We start from the raw sequence: 23,713 nt of genomic DNA, 5'->3' as shown, positions 1-23,713 counted from the left end.
CCTAATACTTTATTAACACTTATGATTTTCCCTATCACTTTGTATATATGTTTGTATTATTTTAATCACAAAATGCAGCTGCTAGGCTGTTAACCAACCAGCCTTGTTTCTAGCCACATAACACCCATTCTCTACTCGCTCCACTAGTTGCCTGTAAGATGGCGAATCATCTTCAAGATTGGCTTACTGACTTTCAAAGCATTATATGACCAGGGCCCAAGGTACCTGAAGCAGCTTCTGATTCCATACTGCCCCACTCGATTACTGTGATCTGTAGATGAAGGACTTTTAGCAGTACCTAGAATCTCCCGTAATTCATCTGGGGGGTCAAGCTTTTAGTCATGCGGCTCCGACTCTATGGAACTCACTTCCCCGCACAGTGCGAGAGGCCCCCACTCTAGAATCCTTCAAAAATAGACTCAAGACTTTCCTGTTTACTCAAGCATTTCCGTAATGTCTCTCCATGGTCTCTATATTTTATGAAAAGCTTTTCTGTACTTCATTGTTTCTGTACTGTATTTTGGGCCTAATTCAGTAAGGATTGCAAATTCAGCTTTTTTGCAGAATCTGCAATCCTTTTTTTTGCATTTGCGAAGCGTAAGCGTCCTGAATTTGGACTTATGTTCATTCTATCTGTTAAGCGCCTTGAGTCCTATTGGAGAAAGAGTACTATATAAATAAAATGATGATGATTATGATGATATTATTATTATTATTATTATTATTATTATTAATAAGAAGAATTATTATTATTATTATTATTATTATTATTCTATTCTAAGAAAATTAAAGCTACTGTAAAGTTACAGATCTGATAAAATACAGATATAGGACATTTCCTACAGTACTTATGCAGTTTTACATTACCTAGCAATAGAAGTTCTATGTTACACCAGAAGGTGGCAGCATATGTATAAAAAATATTTATGTTATTATTCTTTCATTACAAAAGGCTGGTATCATTTATAACTTCAATTGTAAAAGGCTAAAAACAGTGTATAAAATGTGTTTTCAGTGTATACTATAGCTAACAGACATTTATTAATAATAAACCATAACAGCAATGCATTCAGTATGCTTCCTGTTCCTCATTGTGGTCACATGATGTGTGTGAAAATGTCATTAGCGTGGCATATCTCAGTATCATGACTATTTCTCTATATATACTTCATTGTATTATATGTAAGAAGCAGTGATATTCCAATAATAATCTTCCAATTCCCATTTACTGGGTATCCTGATTTAGGGAAGTCTGTGGTGTGCGAACGGAGCTGCAAAGTAACCTGACAGAGTGCAACAGAACTGCAGGTGAGTGGCAGAGAGCAGCAATGTACTCAGTCTTATGTACATACCTCCCAACATGACCCTCTCCAGGAGGGACACAATGCTCTGCTTCTGGACTTTTCTCTTAATGTATGATTGCTGGCACCTGTGTTGAACAGGTTAAGGGATAAGAAAGGTGTTTCACTACAGGTGATGGCAATCATACATTAAGAGGAAAGTCCAGGAGCAGAGCATTCTGTTCCTCCTGGAGAGGGTCATGTTGGGAGGTATGGTACATTGTTTATCACCATTTCATGGATCACATTAGCAATGCAAAAAATCTATACATTGTTAATTGTATACATTGCAGATTGTAGACAGACTAACGTAATCTTGAAAGTTTCTTCATTTCTATTTGAGAAATTACTAGACTGGTAGAACAAACTTTTGTCAATTTTGTCAAATAAGAAATAAGTAAATAAAAAGTGATAATTACCATAGTATCAGTTACCAGTGGCGTACCTACCGAGGGTGCAGGGGGTGCAGCTACTATAGGGCCTGAGCTGCTTCCAGGGCGTTCTGCTCCCCCTGCACCCAGACATGGGCTGCCTCCAAGGCCCGCTGCTCCGCCCACGGTGAAAACAGCTGCTACAGCCGATAGCACCACCCTCCCCCGCAGGCTACAGCTACACGGAGGATGTAGAAGGGGGTGCCAGGGTCCTTCCTGCCTAGCTCCAAGTCCCGGCTACTGAAAAATATCAGTGTCTTTTCTTCAATGGGTAGATCTTACTAACTTCAAGGCTCATTTACATTAGAGATGAGCGCCTGAAATTTTTCGGGTTTTGTGTTTTGGTTTTGGGTTCGGTTCCGCGGCCGTGTTTTGGGTTCGAACGCGTTTTGGCAAAACCTCACCGAATTTTTTTTGTCGGATTCGGGTGTGTTTTGGATTCGGGTGTTTTTTTCAAAAAACACTAAAAAACAGCTTAAATCATAGAATTTGGGGGTCATTTTGATCCCAAAGTATTATTAACCTCAAAAACCATAATTTACACTCATTTTCAGTCTATTCTGAATACCTCACACCTCACAATATTATTTTTAGTCCTAAAATTTGCACCGAGGTCGCTGTGTGAGTAAGATAAGCGACCCTAGTGGCCGACACAAACACCGGGCCCATCTAGGAGTGGCACTGCAGTGTCACGCAGGATGTCCCTTCCAAAAAACCCTCCCCAAACAGCACATGACGCAAAGAAAAAAAGAGGCGCAATGAGGTAGCTGTGTGAGTAAGATTAGCGACCCTAGTGGCCGACACAAACACCGGGCCCATCTAGGAGTGGCACTGCAGTGTCACGCAGGATGGCCCTTCCAAAAAACCCTCCCCAAACAGCACATGACGCAAAGAAAAAAAGAGGCGCAATGAGGTAGCTGTGTGAGTAAGATTAGCGACCCTAGTGGCCGACACAAACACCGGGCCCATCTAGGAGTGGCACTGCAGTGTCACGCAGGATGGCCCTTCCAAAAAACCCTCCCCAAACAGCACATGACGCAAAGAAAAAAAGAGGCGCAATGAGGTAGCTGTGTGAGTAAGATTAGCGACCCTAGTGGCCGACACAAACACCGGGCCCATCTAGGAGTGGCACTGCAGTGTCACGCAGGATGTCCCTTCCAAAAAACCCTCCCCAAACAGCACATGACGCAAAGAAAAAAAGAGGCGCAATGAGGTAGCTGTGTGAGTAAGATTAGCGACCCTAGTGGCCGACACAAACACCGGGCCCATTTAGGAGTGGCACTGCAGTGTCACGCAGGATGTCCCTTCCAAAAAACCCTCCCCAATCAGCACATGATGCAAAGAAAAAGGTTAGGTGGCATACAATTATGGACGGACTGCCTGCCGAGTGCAGACACAGAGGTAGCCACAGCCGTGAACTACCGTACTGTACTGTGTCTGCTGCTAATATAGACTGGTTGATAAAGAGATGTCGTAGTAGTATGTATGTATAAAGAAGAAAAAAAAACCACGGTTAGGTGGTATACAATTATGGACGGACTGCCTGCCGAGTGCAGACACAGAGGTAGCCACAGCCGTGAACTACCGTACTGTGTCTGCTGCGACTGGATGATAAATGATATAAAAATATATATATATCACTACTGCAGCCGGACAGGTATATATTATATATTATATAATGACGGACCTGCTGGACACTGTCTGTCAGCAGAATGAGTTTTATTTTTATAGAATAAAAAAAACAACAACACACAAGTGAAGTCACACGACGAGTGTTTAACTTTTTCAGGCAATCACAATATAAGTATACTACTAACTATACTGGTGGTCAGTGTGGTCAGGTCACTGGTCAGTCACACTGGCAGTGGCACTCCTGCAGCAAAAGTGTGCACTGTTTAATTTTAATATAATATTATGTACTCCTGGCTCCTGCTATAACCTATAACTGGCACTGCAGTGCTCCCCAGTCTCCCCCACAATTATAAGCTGTGTGAGCTGAGCAGTCAGACAGATATATAATATATATAGATGATGCAGCACACTGGGCTGAGCCTGAGCAGTGCACACAGATATGGTATGTGACTGAGTCACTGTGTGTATCGCTTTTTTCAGGCAGAGAACGGATATATTAAATAAACTGCACTGTCTGGTGGTCACTCACTATATAATATTATGTACTCCTGGCTCCTGCTATAACCTATAACTGGCACTGCAGTGCTCCCCAGTCTCCCCCACAATTATAAGCTGTGTGAGCTGAGCAGTCAGACAGATATATAATATATATAGATGATGCAGCACACTGGGCTGAGCCTGAGCAGTGCACACAGATATGGTATGTGACTGAGTCACTGTGTGTATCGCTTTTTTCAGGCAGAGAACGGATATATTAAATAAACTGCACTGTCTGGTGGTCACTCACTAGTAAACTCTCTGCACTCTCTACACTTCTACAGTACTCCTCCTAGTCCTAAGCTCCAGTAAATCTCTCTCTCTTATAATCTAAATGGAGAGGACGCCAGCCACGTCCTCTCACTATCAATCTCAATGCACGTGTGAAAATGGCGGCGACGCGCGGCTCCTTATATAGAATCCGAGTCTCGCGAGAATCCGACAGCGTCATGATGACGTTCGGGCGCGCTCGGGTTAACCGAGCAAGGCGGGAGGATCCGAGTCTGCTCGGACCCGTGAAAAAAACCATGAAGTTCGGGCGGGTTCGGATTCAGAGAAACCGAACCCGCTCATCTCTAATTTACATTTGGATGTAAGTCATTTTTATGACATGCCTCTCAGATGTAGCAGTACACGTCCGCACTGATAGGTGTTACTTTCACATCAACCTGAAAGGCTTTTTCACAGTAAGGACACTGGCAAGCCTTTTCTAGACTCCAAATTTTCGCTGCCTCTGCTGTCATTACTTTGGTACAACTTATACCCCTTTCACACCGCAGCTATAACCCAGTAAATTGCCGTTTTTTAAGCCTTCCAAAACGGTTCTAGCTGCGATATGAAAGCGCCACATTGAATTTACCGGTTACAGAATACTGATATTTTAAAACGGTTAAAAAGTAGGGTCCTACACGGTTCAGACCCGTTTCATTGTGCAATGTGAAAGGCTCAGAAACTGTATTTCCAAGCCACAGAAGGTGATAGGCTGTCTCCATGCGTGATGTCACCAGGCAGAAGCAGGAAATAAACTGAAGGAAACACATGAGAGTGAAGAAGCATTTTATTATACAGAATACAGTTTAAAATGGCAAATTGGAGTGATGAGGAGGTTAGGGAGCTGCTTAGGATCAGAGGGGATGAAGAAATGTGTAAACAAATCACTGGGACAGTGAAGGATGCAGTAATCTACAAAAATATGGTAAAGATGCTTGAAGCTGCTGAGTTCCATCGTACGGCTAGCCAAATTATTAATAATTAATTGATAATTATTAATAATGTGTGGGCCAGAAAAGTCCATTTAAAATGACAACCACTGTTTTCTATGGGTGAAACGGGTTCAGTGTGAAAGGTACCAAAACGGTAATGAAATGGTAATATACTGGTTACAACATGCGATGTGAAGGGGGTTTAACTGCTCAGACCCGTTTTAAGAAACATTTTAAAAGCAGGGTTTGCGATGTGAAAGCGGTATTACAGTGGGCAACCACTAGATAAGGTTAAGGCTAAATTCATGGGCTTGATCTTGTGCTTGACATGGATACTAGTCTTACAGCAGCAGGCTTCCTCTCTTATTTAGGATAAGACATCTCTGACACCCTGTGAGCAAGTGGTTCCCAAACTTTTTGAATCATGGTGCCCTAGAGTATCAGCATTTTCCCCAGTGTTTCCATAGGCCAAAGGTTTCTTTGGCCTATGGTAAGTAAATCGTGCTCACCTGTCACCCTTTTGCTTCAGTTATGTGGTGGTGCACAGGGTTGCCCATATATTATGGGGTCTATTCATAAAGTGGCTTCTACCTTCATGATTTATCTCATGCTGCACCCTTTCTCTGGAATTCTCTACCTCTCCCCCTCAGACTCCCCACCTCTCTACAAAACTTCAAATGGGCTCTCAAGACCCACTTCTTCACCAAACTCAGCCTAATCTCATCCTAACCCTCTGTTCCACTCTCACTGTCTACTCCATGTGTGTCACACCCATCTGTCTGCCCCTCCCCTTTAGAATGTAAACTCTCAGGAGAAGGGACCTCAACCCTCATGTGCTTATCTTTCTCTTACTTAAACCATCTTTGACAGCACCAAATCCCGTGGTTTTCTGCCACCCTGATACTTATGTCAGTTTTGTCTGCTGCTGTAGCTATGTTTATTTACCCTGTACTTGTCCTATATTGTCTTCAACTGTAAGTCACTATTTTCCTGTTTTGATTATTTGTTTATGTGCTCTGTAATTGGGCACTGCAGACCCCTTGTGGCGCAATATAAATAAAGAATATTATTATTATTATTAATAATAATAATAATAATAATAATAAATAAATAAATAAAAACAAAGTAGTGAAAAGCCCTATTTTGCTGAAAACAATGCTTGTCACTGCTTTACCCTATTCAGGAAGGGAGTTACCATAGAGAATTTCCTGACTTCTCTAGCTGCAACCCCTGCTCTGTGCCTGGATCACTTCCCCATATCCATGCCTGGATCACTTCCCCATACTACTGTACGATTCACAGAGGAACGGAAAGATGAACTTTCCATTTTGCTGCAGTGTACAGATTCACCATCTCAGTATGGCATACTTGCCTACTTTGAATGTTTCAGAGAAAAGACGCTGCAGGAGATTTCGGGGGCGGAGCCGGGCTTTGACATCATCAAGCCCTGCCCCCACACCGGAAAACGCTGCGATCAGCGGGTCCGCGGAGAAGGAGGCGGGGCTAAAATGACGCAATATGCGTCATTTTTTTCCCTTCCCCACCCCACGGACCCGCGAATACAGGAGATTATCCCTCCATCCTGCCTGCAACACTAGGGCGTGAGCAGGATGCGGGAGACCTGCCTACTCTTCCAGGGGTACGGGGGGCTACCCCAAAAATCAGGAGCCTCCCACAGCTTCCCGGAGAGTAGGCAAGTATGCAGTATGGCGTAATCTGTACATAAAAACTTCCCTGCTCGTTGCCCGGCATCTGCTTAAGCCCCACCCCCTTTCGTAGACCAGCAGCCATTGCATCGTCTGGGTAGTGACCTGCTGCCTGCTGTTTACAGATTAATAGGGTTTTTTTCCCCTCAATTTCCCCCAAATAATAATTGCAGGCTATTTAAATAAGAGGATCGGTATTCGAGGCTGGCGGATGGGATGCCGGCGATCACAATAGTGATGCTGGCATCACAATGGTCACAATCCTGACAGGGGAGAAGTACTCAAACTCCTCACCCCCTACTCCCCTAATGCCCCCTTTCCGCAACCTAACCCTCCCCGCTTACTGCCTAACCTCCCCCCTTAGTGCCTAAACCTAATCCTTTCCCCTTAGTGCCTAAATGTGAAGTTTAGACCTAGTTGAAAGCCAGAGCATAATAACTCTATATCACAAGAAGCAAACTCATCGAACTTCAAGAAGAAGAAAAAAGTACTCTCAGTAAATATGATATAATAATATGCTACTATTTTACATTCATATGTCAATATGATACAAGATACGAAGAAAATTATAACTATACTAGTTAAAATCCCGTAAAAATAACGGCCACCAGGGCTGGATTATAGGGGGGGGGGGCCTCGCTACTCACACAGGAACTGTTGGGGCTCTGTCATGCTGAGGGTATAGCATTAGCCATATATGTATGTATATATATATATATATATATATATATATGCTGTATATCTGTAATGGGCAGGCTAAAATTATGTTGCACTATATACACCAGTGCTGGCATGTGTAAGCTCACCAGTCCCCGCACAGCTCCCAGTCAGTCTGGGGAGAAGAGGTCACCAGCAGCTGGCCAGAGGGGTCTGGGTATGGCCTGTACAGGATGCAGGATGTGGGGGGTGCAAGCTCCGGACCCTGCCCTTCTGCTGGCACAAAGTATGTATAAAGAAGATGAGCTGATTATCTGCCTCCTCACCCACATCATCTGCAGCCCCAGCGCCGACCCCTCCTCCTCCCGGTCACCGCACTGTTCATTAAACCCCTTCCTGTCGGACTGATTCACCTTCTCACCCTGCTGGTAAGTGGCCACACGTGTCCCCGGTGCCTCCACTCTGATCTTTGTGGGGCTGTCTGATGGTTCCTGCATCTGTTTAGTGGTTATTGCTGCTACTTGTTACTGAGTCGCGGGATGGCAAGTAACCTGTGGTTGCAGCATAGTATATGGAGGAGGGGGTGCAGAGTATGCGATATATGGTGGGAGAAGTATATACAGGTTGAGTATCCCTTATCCAAAATGCTTGGGACCAGAAGTATTTTGGATATCGTATTTTTCCGTATTTTGGAATAATTGCATACCATAATGAGATATCATGGTGATGGGACCTAAATCTAAGTACTGAATGCATTTATGTTACATATACACCTTATACACACATCCTGAAGGTCATTTTAGCCAATATTTTTTTTATAACTTTGTGCATTAAACAAAGTGTGTGTACATTCACACATTACATTTATGTTTCATATACACTTTATACACAAAGCCTGAAGGTCATTTAATACAATATTTTTAATAACTTTGTGTATTAAACCAAGTTTGTGTACATTGAGCCATCAGAAAACAAAGGTTTCACTATCTCACTCTCACTCAAAAAATTCCGTATTTCGGAATATTCCGTATTTCGGAATATATGGATATGGGATTCTCAACCTGTATATAATTTTAACTTTAAGTGGAAATCATACAAAAGGATAGAAAATCCTGTCAATTCTGAATATGAAAGATTGTTATAAATGCCACACCAAAAACCTACCGTTACCCCCGTTACCGACTGCGATATCCCGCTTTTTAGAATCCCGACAGGGGTCAGGAAACATGCTACCCCCTTGACCCCTTACCCTCTCTTACTGCAGCCTAAGTGGTGTCTAAACCTACCCCCCACTCCCCGCAGCCTAAACCTAACCACCCCTCCCTGCATGCCTAACCGTAACCCTCGCCAGAGGTGCCTAACCCTAACCCCTCCTTCCTGCAGCCTAAACCTAACTCCCCCTTCCCGCAGCCTAACACTAACCGTCTTCCCGCAACCTAAAGTTAATTTTGACAGCGAGGATCCCGGCCGTTTGGATCCTGGCAGGATGCCGGCTGTAACATCTCCCTACATGATCACTTTCACTTTCATTTGGTCCATGTGGCGGCCTCTAGTGGCCACCGGCGCACATAACAGAGGTGAGGAGCAGCTTAGCCTTTTATTACAGATATTTTGACAAGTCAAATATCCTGTTACACATTAAGGACTCTACAAATGGGTTATTTATTCAGGTGTAAAATATATCCAGGACATGTATTCAGGACAATTATATAACAATTTATAGTTACCATTACCATGAAAATATATTCTAAGATTTCCTTCCTGAAAAAACCTCAATAATTTACTTCTGCAAATATACAATATTATGTACTTTTAAATTACATAAAAGTTACATTTATGAGAAGGCATAACAAATCTAGCAGCATGAGTCAATAGCGCAGACTTTAATTATAATTTAGAGCATTAAGTATAGGTTATACATAAGACTACAGATATTGCTTTTATTAATAGACTGTTACATAACCAGTGTCTTCCTTAGAGTTTGCTTTGTTTTTTCGGGAGCAATGTTATTTTCTTCAGAAAAGTGGTGCAGTGTGGAGAAAGGAACAATATCTGTGATATGCTACTTATTACTTTTTATTGTTTTATTTTTACATTACAAATAAAGTCTATTATAACTGGTGGTAGAAATTATTCAGAAAACTGTTCATAATGGCGGAAAGCTGGATCTACTTCCAGTTCATGTTAACATTGAGCATTCGGTTACCTGATGGCAATAGCACATAGAGCTATAAAGTGTCATACCCCAGACCAAAATTCTAGGTGTCATTAGGTCTGATGTGCTCAGACCCTGATAAGTCCAGGTGTGTTCTTGTGGGGACATCAGTTTTCTGTTCTGTTTTTCGTGCAGGCTTCACTGCTCCAGTGGTCTCTGCTCCTTGCAGTGACAGGGTTCAAGTGAAGTCTTTGAATCTGTGGTCATGTGACTGCTGATGTCATACTTGCTGCCAAATTTTAGTAATCATGCTTATTTAAACCTTCTGAATGCTACGTATGGTGCCACAGTATTACTTCAGTGTCCTTGTGCTCAGTTGCTATTTGGATTTCCTGTCTACCTGACCTTTGGCTTGACTTCCGTTCCTGGTCCTTCACTTGTGACTTGTAGTGCCTTGACCATTCTCCTGTCTATCCATTTTGTACTTTACCTCCCTGACATTACCAAACCGAATTCACTGACATTTCGTGTTGGCTTCTGCCTAATGAGCCTTTTATTCTGGCAAACTGGGCAGTCTACAACCGGCATATCACTATCTGAGAAGCTCATACTCCCTTGCAGGGGGCTCTTGTAAAGCTCTTGTAAAGCCCAGTGTTCTGTTAGATTTTGTGCCTTTTTCGCACTTACTGTAGGACCAATCTCACATGACAGTATTGGATCCTCAACTTCCTAGTGTGAAAATAACATAAGGTCAGAGCCAATGTTTTGGCTACAAATGCTAAACATTTTGTTGAATTTCACACCCATCTTTAGAGGTCAAAATTTCAGGGTGAGTGACCTGATAGTAATTTCACAGCAGTAGATCTTGATAGCAGAGATACATGCAAAGGACATCTTCATGAGGTAATTTCCTACTGCCTTTCACACATGCCACAATATCATATGAATAGAAGCAGGAGGTCCAATCTAATCAATTTCAGGTATGCGGCTGTTGTAATATGACCTATGTCAGCCTGTGTGTATCTTCCAATTTCATAGGTCCTAGTCATGAAAAAGAAGGGACTGAATGGTTGGATCTTGTCCACAGGGCAGTTGAGAGCCTGGCTGGGCCCAGGTTCTTTTCAGAGGGTGTGGCCTAATCACAGGAGGCGTGACCATTCATCCTTAGAGAAAAATACTGAAAAAATTGTATTTTAACTGCCACCATGGCCACACTACAGCCCAGCACACAGCAGCGTGTGCTGGGCTGAGGAGAAAAGCTGCAGCTACTGCTGCTAATTAAGGAGGAATCCCAGGGCCCCCACTGGGCTCCTCCCTCAGACCTTGGCCTGGGTAATTTGTACCCTCTCCCCCCCTCTCTCGGCGCCACTGCTTGTCCAGTTTGGTCACCTATCTGAGTGTTCGCACAGAGCAGAAGAAATGTAAATTATGTTGCCTGGTGAAGCTCTAAGCGAATTCAAAACTTATATTGATATTGTTGGTGGTCATCTTTGTGAGAGTTCCCTGCAAACCTGTATTGCCGAGCTGTATACTGCTCCAACTTCAGACCCACTTCCAACTTCCTATTCTTTTCCCAGGTGACTAAAAGTAGAGAGGCCACTGTTGCTATGAGCCTGATTTAGTAATGCATGCAATGTCGAATGCAGTGGAGCGATTTTTTTGTCACTGCGCATACACAGAGATTGATTAGCGATTGAGGATTTATCTGCAAAGTGAGTGACAGGTAGTGAGAGTTTGAGGAAAGTGATGGGTTGTGGTTAGTAAAATGCAGGCCTGTGAAGACCATTCTCTTGGCATGCCCTATTTAGCCACTGCAAATTTTTACGTAGAAGGATAGATCCCAGGGCCTTAGGTAGGACGCTTATTCAGAGACAGCATACTGTAGGGTTGCTTAGAAGTCCAATGGTGCAACTGCTGTGTCTTCAACGTTCCCACTTTTGTACATAATCAGTGGTTGGTGAGACACCTGCAGCGGGTGTAGCTATTCACAGGAAAGTGACTGAGTCATTGGCAATTTTTTTGTAAGTTTGCTGCGAAATTGCAGCTGCACATGCAACTGCACACACCTTTAACTCAGGTCATATGTAAGCCTTTACACCATCTCCTGTATGGCATGCCAAGTTCTCAATGCCATTGCACCAACATCCAAGGCTATGGCAATAATGTCTTTCTTCCTCTTGTATCTCTTAAGTACCCAGTTATCGCTCATTGTTACCTGGCTGTAACTAATTTACATGTGGCCCCATTAATCCATAGTATAATTAATACTAGTATACTAGTATTTTAAACTTACAAAGAAAAAATAGTATACACCTGCGCTGGAACAGTGGAGGCAGCAAACGAAAATCTTCCAGTGTTATCAAAACAGGAATAAATAGGGAACATAGAACAAAGATGTGATATTCAATCTGCGCCAAACAAATGAAGGGTAATAGATACTTATTTTCGAAAACGGTCCATATATAATTTTCAAAAAGTCCCAATGTCTTGTTTCCTTAAATACAACCGAGAGACAGTCTCCTCCAAATGGATACCATATGTAAAAGAGAACATACAAAGAAATCCAATGTGTAGTATAGTTTTAAAAGTCTGGATAAGAGGTAATAAGGGAAGATCCGATAATACTCTTTAATTCCGTGAACTTCAAAGATTATAGGGTCACCCCAAAATCGTGCACTGATCAAAGGAACGGATGCTCACTCTTAGGCTTACATAGAGAAAAAGGTCCTATGCTTATAAAGGTATCTTTACTTTATACGTCCCCGATTGGCACCAAAGTGAACCTAATTCATACAGACAGAAGAAAATCACGCTTACACGTATGCTTACTTGTAGCGAGTATTGTAAGTTCATGTAAAGGTTTCTTTAAAATTCTTCCCCCGCTGTCAAGAATTTCCTCACAAATCCGTACCAGTAGGTCGTGAAAAAAAATAATAAAAGCAGGTCTCAGGCTAAAAGAACATTTCTCATACCTGTACAACTTTATATACAGTATATGTAATTAAAATGTAAGATATCAAACACGCTTACACGTGTGCTTACTTGAAATGGATATGGTCAAATCCCGTACCGTTTTCTTTTCCTCCCCACACAATTGATTTGATTCCAAAAACACACAACCGTTTGTAAATAAAAACGGTGTTTATTGGGTACATAAAATAACAAATAAAACAACAAAACAACAAATGGGACACCAAGCTGTCAAAGCCTGACCTGGGTCATAGATTGAATTTCACAACTCAGTGGATATCGAACAAAAAGGGCCCATCTATTCTCACCACTAGGCTGGATGCCACAGGTACAGGTCCGGGTGTCCCAAGTTAAAAACACTCCACCAACGCGTTTCGACTCGTATGGTCTTCCTCAGGGTAGTGTAATGGATCACAGAGCTCTCTATTTATGCTCTGTATAGTCCCACCCACTGTTATTCAGATTGGGTAGCACTATGTGTATTTTAGTGAGTGTGGGGAAAATGTGCCTATTTAAAGTGAAATAACTAAAATGTTAGTTCATAATTTCTAAATTTACATTCCTTTGTTAAGATGATAAATTAAAAAAAATGTTAATATACAGACACATTTATAGGTTGCCACTAGCAACTTTGTAACTGGCCAATCATATTATGCCACGTTTGAAAGCGTCCCTAGGGTCTCCATAGGAACGATGAACTTAGCCTATAAGAATGGAGCCGTGGGTGACGTACTTCCGCTACCGTGCGTTCCAGCGGTGCCGGGTAATGACATGTTCTACACGTGGGTGTTGTTGTAAGCGCTCACATTGGCTAGCCTGTAGAGTGTACTTCGGGCTGTGTGTTAAACTATTTCCGTTGGGACCGCCGGTGACGTACTTCCGTTTAGTGCGTTCCACCCGTGTGTTCCAGCGGTGCCGGGTAATGACATGTTCCACACGTGAGCGTTGTTGTAAGCGCTCACATTGGCTAGCCTGTAGAGTGTACTTCGGGCTGTGTGTTAAACTATTTCGTTGGGACCGCCGGTGATGTACTTCCGTTTAGTGCGTTTCACCCAGACTTTGGAATGTTATAGATATGCGTTCCACCGGCCCTTATTGTACTATGTTCTCTTGCGTGCCAAATAGAGGACCAACATTAAGTGTTACAAAATAACATAACATATAAATAAGACTTTAGTCTCATAACTAAATCACATGAAGATAAAATATGATATTAGGGTAAGATGACACAATAAAATGTAGCAGCAAGGTAGAATTGCCGGGGAATAGCTGAATACATAAATAAATAAGATATGAAGGAATTAACATAGGTACACGAAGCCTTGATGGTGACCAGAGAACAGTTCTATTAATAATATAATTCTAGCCTCTCTATATGTATAATAGAAAATATATATATAAATTAACCACAATTAATTATATTGGGGTTTTTTTTTGTTTGTTTCCCCCCCCCCCCCCCGTCTATCTAGGAGAGATCCCCGATTTGCAGTAGAGACAAAAAATGGAGATAATATTTTTCATCATAAAAACCATTTCAGCTCGAAGTCCGCATTTAAGCCCAACGGGATGAGTGTTTTCATATCATAAATATATATCATCTCCGTTTGAGCTAACGAGGTGGCAATATCTTTCTTCCTCCAATTACTATTAACTTTTTTGATCCCAATAACTAGAGAAATAGAATCGGGGGAACAGTTATGTGTGTTTCTAAAATGACTGGAGAGGTTATGTTTGTCAAAACCCTTTCTTATATTTTGTGTGTGTTCACCCCATCTTTCTTTTAGGGATCGAGATGTGCGACCCACATATTGTAGATTACAACTGCATTGTATAACATAGACGCAGTTTTTACTGTTACACGTGATGAATTCCTTAATAGGGTATTTTTCTCCGGTGGCAGTGGATATGATCTCAGTAACCTTTTTTGGGGTGTATTTATGTGCTTTACACATAACACAGTCTCCAAAAGTAAGTTTGATATTATAGGTATTAATATTCAAACTATCACAAAAATTCTTCAGATCTTTCTCCTCTCCAAGGAGAGGAGAAAAATCTGAAGAATTTTTGTGATAGTTTGAATATTAATACCTATAATATCAAACTTACTTTTAAAATCAGTACGAAGGAAGTCCATTTCTTGGATTTATGTATCTACATTGAAAATAATACCATAGAAACAAAAAATTACATTAAACCAACGGACAATAATACATATATACCAAGAACAAGCAATCACCACCCTGTGTGGTTGAAAAGTATTCCAAGAAGTCAAATACAGAGGATTAGAAGGAATTGTTCCCAAATTACCACATTTGAGAAACAGGCATCGGAAATGAAGACTCAATTTATAGAGAAAGGATATAAAGAGGAAGAGATTACTAATACAGTTGAGGAAATAAAGAGTTTAGAACGTATTAGGCTATTAAAATATAAAGATAAAACCGTGATACCAGCAAAAAAAGTACCGTTTATCACGCAATTTAATACTCAATATAAAGAAATAGAAAGAACTATAAAGAAGCATTGGCACATTCTCACAAATGATCCCTTATTAAAGGAAATAATTCCAGAAAGACCACAGTTTGTCTATAAAAAAGCAAACAATTTAAGATCAAAATTGGTGAAAAGTGCTCTTCCAGAGAAGAAAATGGGGAGAATAAAAACTGTAGGGTTCCACAGATGTGGAGACTGTGTTATGTGTAAAGCACATAAATACACCCCAAAAAAGGTTACTGAGATCATATCCACTGCCACCGGAGAAAAATACCCTATTAAGGAATTCATCACGTGTAACAGTAAAAACTGCGTCTATGTTATACAATGCAGTTGTAATCTACAATATGTGGGTCGCACATCTCGATCCCTAAAAGAAAGATGGGGTGAACACACACGAAATATAAGAAAGGGTTTTGACAAACATAACCTCTCCAGTCATTTTAGAAACACACATAACTGTTCCCCCGATTCTATTTCTCTAGTTATTGGGTTCAAAAAAGTTAATAGTAATTGGAGGAAGAAAGATATTGCCACCTCGTTAGCTCAAACGGAGATGAACTATATTTATGATATGAAAACACTCATCCCGTTGGGCTTAAATGCGGACTTCGAGCTGAAATGGTTTTTATGATGAAAAATATTATCTCCATTTTTTGTCTCTACTGCAAATCGGGGATCTCTCCTAGATAGACGGGGGGGGGGGGGGGGGACAAACCCCAATATAATTAATTGTGGTTAATTTATATATATACAGGTTGAGTATCCCATATCCATATATTCCGAAATACGGAATATTCCGAAATACGGACTTTTTTGAGTGAGAGTGAGATAGTGAAATCTTTGTTTTTTGATGGCTCAGTGTACACAAACTTTGTTTAATACACAAAGTTATTAATAATATTGTATTAAATGACCTTCAGGCTGTGTATACAAGGTGTATATGAAACATAAATGAATTGTGTGTATGTACACACACTTTGTTTAATGCACAAAGTTATAAAAAGTATTGGCAAAAATTACCTTCAGGCTGTGTGTATAAGGTGTATATGAAACATAAATGCATTCTGTGCTTAGATTTAGGTCCCATCACCATGATATCTCATTATGGTATGAAGTTATTCCAAAATACGGAAAAATCCGTTATCCAAAATACCTCTGGTCCCAAGCATTTTGGATAAGGGATACTCAACCTGTATTTTCTATTATACATATAGAGAGGCTAGAATTATATTATTAATAGAACTGTTCTCTGGTCACCATCAAGGCTTCGTGTACCTATGTTAATTCCTTCATATCTCATTTATTTATGTATTCAGCTATTCCCCGGCAATTCTACCTTGCTGCTACATTTTATTGTGTCATCTTACCCTAATATCATATTTTATTTTCATGTGATTTAGTTATGAGACTAAAGTCTTATTTATATGTTATGTTATTTTGTAACACTTAATGTTGGTCCGCTATTTGGCACGCAAGAGAACATAGTACAATAAGGGCCGGTGGAACGCATATCTATAACATTCCAAAGTCTGGGTGAAACGCACTAAACGGAAGTACGTCACCGGCGGTCCCAACGGAAATAGTTTAACACACAGCCCGAAGTACACTCTACAGGCTAGCCAATGCGAGTGCTTACAACAACGCTCACGTGTGGAACATGTCATTACCCGGCACCGCTGGAACACACGGGTGGAACGCACTAAACGGAAGTACGTCACCGGCGGTCCCAACGGAAATAGTTTAACACACAGCCCGAAGTACACTCTACAGGCTAGCCAATGTGAGCGCTTACAACAACACCCACGTGTAGAACATGTCATTACCCGGCACCGCTGGAACGCACGGTAGCGGAAGTACGTCACCCACGGCTCCATTCTTATAGGCTAAGTTCATCGTTCCTATGGAGACCCTAGGGACGCTTTCAAACGTGGCATAATATGATTGGCCAGTTACAAAGTTGCTAGTGGCAACCTATAAATGTGTCTGTATATTAACTTTTTTTAATTTATCATCTTAACAAAGGAATGTAAATTTAGAAATTATGAACTAACATTTTAGTTATTTCACTTTAAATAGGCACATTTTCCCCACACTCACTAAAATACACATAGTGCTACCCAATCTGAATAACAGTGGGTGGGACTATACAGAGCATAAATAGAGAGCTCTGTGATCCATTACACTACCCTGAGGAAGACCATACGAGTCGAAACGCGTTGGTGGAGTGTTTTTAACTTGGGACACCCGGACCTGTACCTGTGGCATCCAGCCTAGTGGTGAGAATAGATGGGCCCTTTTTGTTCGATATCCACTGAGTTGTGAAACTCAATCTATGACCCAGGTCAGGCTTTGACAGCTTGGTGTCCCATTTGTTGTTTTGTTGTTTTATGTGTTATTTTATGTACCCAATAAACACCGTTTTTATTTACAAACGGTTGTGTGTTTTGGGAATCAAATCAATTGTGTGGGGAGGAAAAGAAAACGCTACGGGATTTGACCATATCCATTTCAAGTAAGCACACGTGTAAGCGTGTTTGATATCTTACATTTTAATTACATATACTGTATATAAAGTTGTACAGGTATGAGAAATTTTCTTTTAGCCTGAGACCTGCTTTTATTATTTTTTTTCACGACCTACTGGTACGGATTTGTGAGGAAATTCTTGACAGCGGGGGAAGAATTTTAAAGAAACCTTTACATGAACTTACAATACTCGCTACAAGGGGTGGTAGTCATGTGACCGCCGGTCGGCTGACCGACAGTCACATGACCTCCTCCGTGAGCCCGACGGCTCACTATCCCGATGGTCGGCATGCCGACCAACAGGGACTATTTCCACTTGTGGGTGTCCACGACACCCATAGAGTGGGAATAGAACCCGTGGCGAGCGCAGCGAGCCCGCAAGGGGCTTGCTGCACTTGCCCTTCCCCGCCGGGATCCCGGCGTTGGTATGCTGCCGGGATCCTGGCGTCGGTAAGGTGACCGGCGGTCAGGAGACCGCCGGTCACCCGTACTACACCCGCTACAAGTAAGCATACGTGTAAGTGTGATTTTCTTCTGGCTGTATGAATTAGGTTCACTTTGGTGCCAATCGGGGACGTATAAAGTAAAGATACCTTTATAAGCATAGGACCTTTTTCTCTATGTAAGCCTAAGAGTGAGCATCCATTCCTTTGATCAGTGCACGATTTTGGGGTGACCCTATAATCTTTGAAGTTCACGGAATTAAAGAGTATTATCGGATCTTCCCTTATTACCTCTTATCCAGACTTTTAAAACTATACTACACATTGGATTTCTTTGTATGTTCTCTTTTACATCTAGTATTTTAAACTAGTCCTTCTCTGGGAACTTGCTATTGTGCCTGGCAGTGCAGTTTTTTTCCCTCTGTCTACCCCCCACCCCTGTCTTTTTCTTCATCTCAGTACCTCTTGTTGCCCCCCTCCCCCCCAATCTGTCTCTCTCATGACTATTTCCTCTACCTCCATATGTCTTTTTCTCTCAAATCTCTGATCCTCCATCCCATGTATTTCTCAAATCTGTCCTTCCTCCCTCCATGTGTGTCTCTCATCTTTGCCCCTCCTCCTCTTTCCCTCTATCATCTCTGCTCCCCTCTCTCTTTCTGCCTCTGTCATCTCTATCCCACTCCTGTCTCTCTCTCTCTCTTTCATCTCATCTCTATTTCCCTTCCTCCATATCTCTCTCTGATCATCAAACTTCCCCAGCTTTACCTACCGCCCACCCCTGTAATGGTAATAGATCCCTGTGGCAGAGCCCGCTCACCCCAGTGTCAGTGGGTCCTCACTGTTTTGTGCACCTGGTGTGTGTATCTGGTGCGTAATGTATCCTGCGGCATATTATGCCTTTTTGGAAGTTTCTGATGAGGTGAATATGAGTGTGTTCTTCAAACATAGTCTGCCTCACATTACTGAAGTGATGTAGAAGTCTTTGTTTAAAACTTTTGGTGCCAACGTTTTCAGGGTATGTATCCATTTGAGTTCCTCCCTGTTTATTTTCTTGATAAAATCTCCGCCTCACAGAAGGCACCCCCCGGCGGTGAGTATTCAAAAGGCCCATCACTCAGTGTCACGGACATTTATTATAGGACATATTCCACACAGGGGTTAAACTAGCGGGACGCCACACAAAGTCATCCCAGGACACCTGACTGTCAATCTAATTAGAAGCAGGGTACATAGGTCTGGGTAAAGATCCTATGGTAAAGGTGTGCCCTAAAAGCATCCCTGACATACATCCTCACGGATAGTATAGAACAAAAGGGCAGTCTGTTGACGGACCTCGTGGTCGGAGCATTTAAATCTGTTTCTTTTAATAAATACACATTGTTCTCATTTCTCTACGACAAGTCCCTTATTTCATCCTACCTATACACATTTTCTTCTGACATACTGTGTGCACCATTTTTGCGGAAGTGATACTTTTGTTAATGAGACATGAAGAATTATCACTATTGATAAATATTTAATGATGAATAGACTAATAAATAGAAAATAGAATACAGCTATTACAGGGGAAAAATAGAAAAAATAAATGTAATAAACATTCTGCGTGGCTTTGATATGTTAGTTATTAACAGCTGGTGTGGCTTTATGGTGAACATTGCAGTATACTGCAGCATTCTATATCATGTACAATAAAAATGTGTATTGTTTTCTTATATAGATTTAGATAGACTCTCCATATAAGAATATGATATATACAGCCACAGGAGAAAAATGAGCCACTACCCATCCTCCAGCAGTAGGGGTGGGGGTTGCTATCAGCGGCAGCTTTGATGTCCTGCGGGTGGTAGGGGGTGTTCTATCTTCTGGTCAGCATGTAGGACCTGGAGCAGTAATTTCTAGTAATTACTCCTTTACTGCACAGATGGTGGGGGATGGGGTTGGAGGGAGAACACTAAACTGTAGAAGGGGGCATTGAGCATGAATGAAGGGCCTTGGTACATGACTTCCAGGGTGGTAGGGGGTGTTAATATGCAGAAAAGGGATGGATAGTGGAGTCGGCTTAATATTCATCATTTTCCGGTGGGAGGGCAGCTTGCTTGACTGCAGATATCTTCAGTTCTCGGAAGTAGATTATTTAGCTGTCACTGGGATAAAAAAAACTAGAGAGACCCACCTTTCAGTCGGTACTAGATACTTGCAGATCAGAGTTCAGGAGCCAGAGCAATCCACCAACTAAAATATAAAACTGAATACCAGGCGTGTGGAGCAGGAGCAGGGACCAGCTGCTGGAAGGCTGATATCTCTGGTTCTGGATATTGTAGAGACAAGCTGCCATTGTCCACCTAAAAGGGAGAGTCACAGCTTTTGGAGAATACCCTCAGAAAAACTCTAAGTCAGACAGAACCCAAGACATCTGGCTGGGAAGACCAGTTAACAGGCTCGGATGGGGACCACTGACTTGAAGTCGGATATCTCCGGTTCCCCAGGGCAGATTATAAAAAATCTGGAGTCCCTGGAAAGAGAGGACCCTCGGCTAACAGTCTAGGGCCATTATACTCCTTGGGAGTTCTGGTATGAATGGTCGACAATGTTAAGGTCGACCACTAATGGTCGACATTGACATGGTCGACATGGATAAATGGTCGACATGTGAAAATGGTCGCCACATGAAAAGGTCAACATGGATTTTTGGACTGTTTTTGGTGTCATTTTTTCCGTAACATGACCAGGAACCTCAATTAGTGTACCGCGTCCCCTTGCATGGCTCGCTTCGCTCACCATGCTGCTGGCAAGGTGCCTTGCTCCGCTACCGCTGCGCTTGGCACAGGTTACCATTCCCCATCATAGTCCACAAGGATGGTAAAGTATGAAAAAGTTAAGAATCTACATTAAAAAAAAGCACGTCGACCTTTTCATGTGTCGACCATTTTCATGTGTCGACCATTTGTCCATGTCGACCAAGTCAAGGTGGACTATTAGTGGTCGACCTAATGAGTGTCGACCTTAACACTGTCGACCATCTGAACGGATACCCTCCTTGGGCCCTTGGGCAACTGCCCATTGAGCCCATACGAAAAGACGGCCCTGCACAGCAGCGATCAGGTCTGAATCACCCCCCAAGTATACAAATAGGGGAAGTTTGGAATACGTGAGCAACTGTGGCCAACTAATATTCAACTCTGCATCAGGTACTTTATGTATTATGCAGATATAGAAGCATTTTCTAGTAACAAGTGTGTAACAGGTCTCGCACAAATCATAACAAAAATAAAACAGTATATTGTCAGTTTATTGCAGTAAGTTGTTTTTTTGTTTTGCTTTGTTACAAAATCTAACTTTTGGAAACCCCACTCTAGAAATCCTACATGTGCCCCTGGGCAGCTGTAGAGCCTGTACCACATTCTGCATCAGACATCAGTATATTTGGACTGCAGCCAGCCAGCCAGAAAGGGGTAAGAGATTTTAGTTATATTTAAAAAAATAAGCGGGGAAGGAGGGGTGGTAGACAGAAGCTCCTAGGGCACAGAGAACCTTGCTTCGGTCCTGATTCTTTCTGCATTATGGGGGTCATTCCGAGTTGTTCGCTTGCTAGCAGTTTTTAGCAGCCATGCAAACGCTATGCCGCCTCCCACTGGGAGTGTATTTTAGCTTAGCAAAAGTACGAATGAAAGGATCGCAGAGCGGCTACAAAATTATTTTGTACAGTTTCAGAGTAGCTTCAGACCTACTCAGCGTTTGCGATCACTTCAGACTATTCAGTTCCTGTTTTGACGTCACGAACACGCCCTGCGTTCACCCAGCCACACCTGCGTTTTTCCTGGCACGCCTGCGTTTTTTCAAACACTTCCTGAAAATGGTCAGTTGACACCCAGAAACGCCCTCTTCCTGTCAATCACTCTGCGGCCAGCAGTGCGACTGAAAAGCTTTGCAAGACCTTGTGTGAAACTACAACACTCATTGTAATAGTACGATGCGCGTGCGCATTGTGCCGCATACGCATGCGCAGAAGTGTCTTTTTTTGCCTGATCGCTGCACAGCGAACTAAAGCAGCTAGCGATCAACTCGGAATGACCCCCTATATTACCAATGCAGTGAATAAAAACTATTGGTAGAGTTGGTTATCTGCTCATTTTCATTAGTCGTCCTTTGTAGTGAGGGTAAACCATCTTTTCAAACTGATTTGATTCATTGTAAACTGACATCTCCAGTGCAAAAATAGATTGATTTGAAAATATCCTAATGTTTTGCAACAGAAGGCAGGAGAAAATTACATAACATAACTGCAAATAATTATTGAATATGAATTAAAACAACTTGTATGGACTTCTGTTTTACAGCTAGGATGCAAATAAGACATTTTATTTTTATTTCAGTATTCCACCTATCATTGTTAGCAACTGAACCTGATATGTATGAAAATTATGGGAAACAGAAGTCCACAAAGAAAACCTCCCCCGGCAACTGGTGAAGTAGATAAACAGCAAATCATTAAAGTAGAATATACCCACTCCAATGCAGTTACTGAGTGCTGCCCCCTAGAGGACATGACAAGTACAACACAGACAGAGGACATCAATGAGGAAAGAAATGAGAATGTGTTTTATAAATTTGTCATTTTGCATGCAGAAACTGATACACTAGAAGCTACAAGAGTGAAGGACATGCTGCAAGACAAGTTCTGCATTAAACCAGGCCTCATCTTTGGAGAAATGCCGGCAGGTCAGCCTATTCTGAAAAACCTGGATAATGCAGTAAATGGTTCAGCCTGGACTATTCTATTACTAACAGAGACCTTCCTCCGAGAGACCTGGTGCGAGTTTCAGTCCCACGCGACATTAATCAATTCCATTCACATGGATCATAAATATAACACTGTGATTCCTTTAAGACCAAAAGACAATAACTTGCCAAGAGAGAAGACACCCCTTCCACTGAATCTCATTAACGCTTTGGAAGAAGGAAAAGCAGAATTTACAAAGCAAGTGGAGAAAACCTTTCAGGAGTCTCTGTATCAAAAACAGTATGCAATATGGAGGGCTGAGAAACAGGACATGGAACAGTGATGTGATGCAGCGCAGTATGGCAGACATTCATCAGTCTTTCTTCATTTATAATTTAAAAAAAGTACATTTAGGGCATTGCTCAGTGCTTCTGTAACATCTCTCAATTTTTATGAAAAGAATTTTGTTACAGCCAACAAAATGGCTGCCTCTTATGTGTTTTTGTAAGACTTCTAGTATATCATGTGGTGCATATTTAAATATAAACCATTTGCATTGCAAACCTAGGTTAAAACAACTGTAAAACAAAACACTTTACTCCTGCAGAGCTGGAAACTTCCACTTTTCAAACAATGAGGATATCTATGATATCACTGTATAAACACGTAGTGATGGCAATCAGAAAAAAGCCTTAAGCTACCCAATAACAGTCCGGCTTACTGGGATGATTCCTAATGGGTATTATAGCCAATCTGTCCCTGTTACAGTTCCGTCTAGCCTGCAGTAACTGGGAACACTGGCGTATCTATAATGAGTGTAGTGTGTGCGGTGTGGGCCCCCTCTGGACCACTGCTCCCATTTTTTCTAAATACTTACCTTTCTGGTGTCCGGGTGTGG

The 23,713-nt window shown here is 41.9% G+C and overlaps 1 protein-coding gene across 2 annotated transcripts; it reads left to right on the top strand.

Annotated features, from left to right (window-relative positions):
- Nucleotides 1-1,118: 1,118 nt before the first annotated feature.
- Nucleotides 1,119-23,713, top strand: TICAM2 (TIR domain containing adaptor molecule 2). Of its 2 annotated transcripts, XM_063964156.1 has the most exons (3): nucleotides 1,119-1,308; nucleotides 21,452-21,547; nucleotides 22,469-23,713. In XM_063964156.1, the coding sequence occupies exon 3, from the start codon at nucleotides 22,508-22,510 to the stop codon at nucleotides 23,156-23,158; it is 651 nt and encodes a 216-aa protein (XP_063820226.1). In that variant the 5' UTR covers nucleotides 1,119-1,308; nucleotides 21,452-21,547; nucleotides 22,469-22,507; the 3' UTR covers nucleotides 23,159-23,713. The 2 variants fall into 2 exon arrangements, with proteins under 2 accessions (XP_063820226.1, XP_063820227.1); XM_063964157.1 differs by lacking the exon at nucleotides 21,452-21,547.

This window comes from Pseudophryne corroboree, chromosome 1 (assembly GCF_028390025.1).
Source record: "Pseudophryne corroboree isolate aPseCor3 chromosome 1, aPseCor3.hap2, whole genome shotgun sequence".
Lineage (NCBI taxonomy): Eukaryota > Metazoa > Chordata > Amphibia > Anura > Myobatrachidae > Pseudophryne > Pseudophryne corroboree.
The sequence above is the reverse complement of the archived record's forward strand: the minus strand, read 5'-3'. Positions and strand labels throughout refer to the sequence as shown.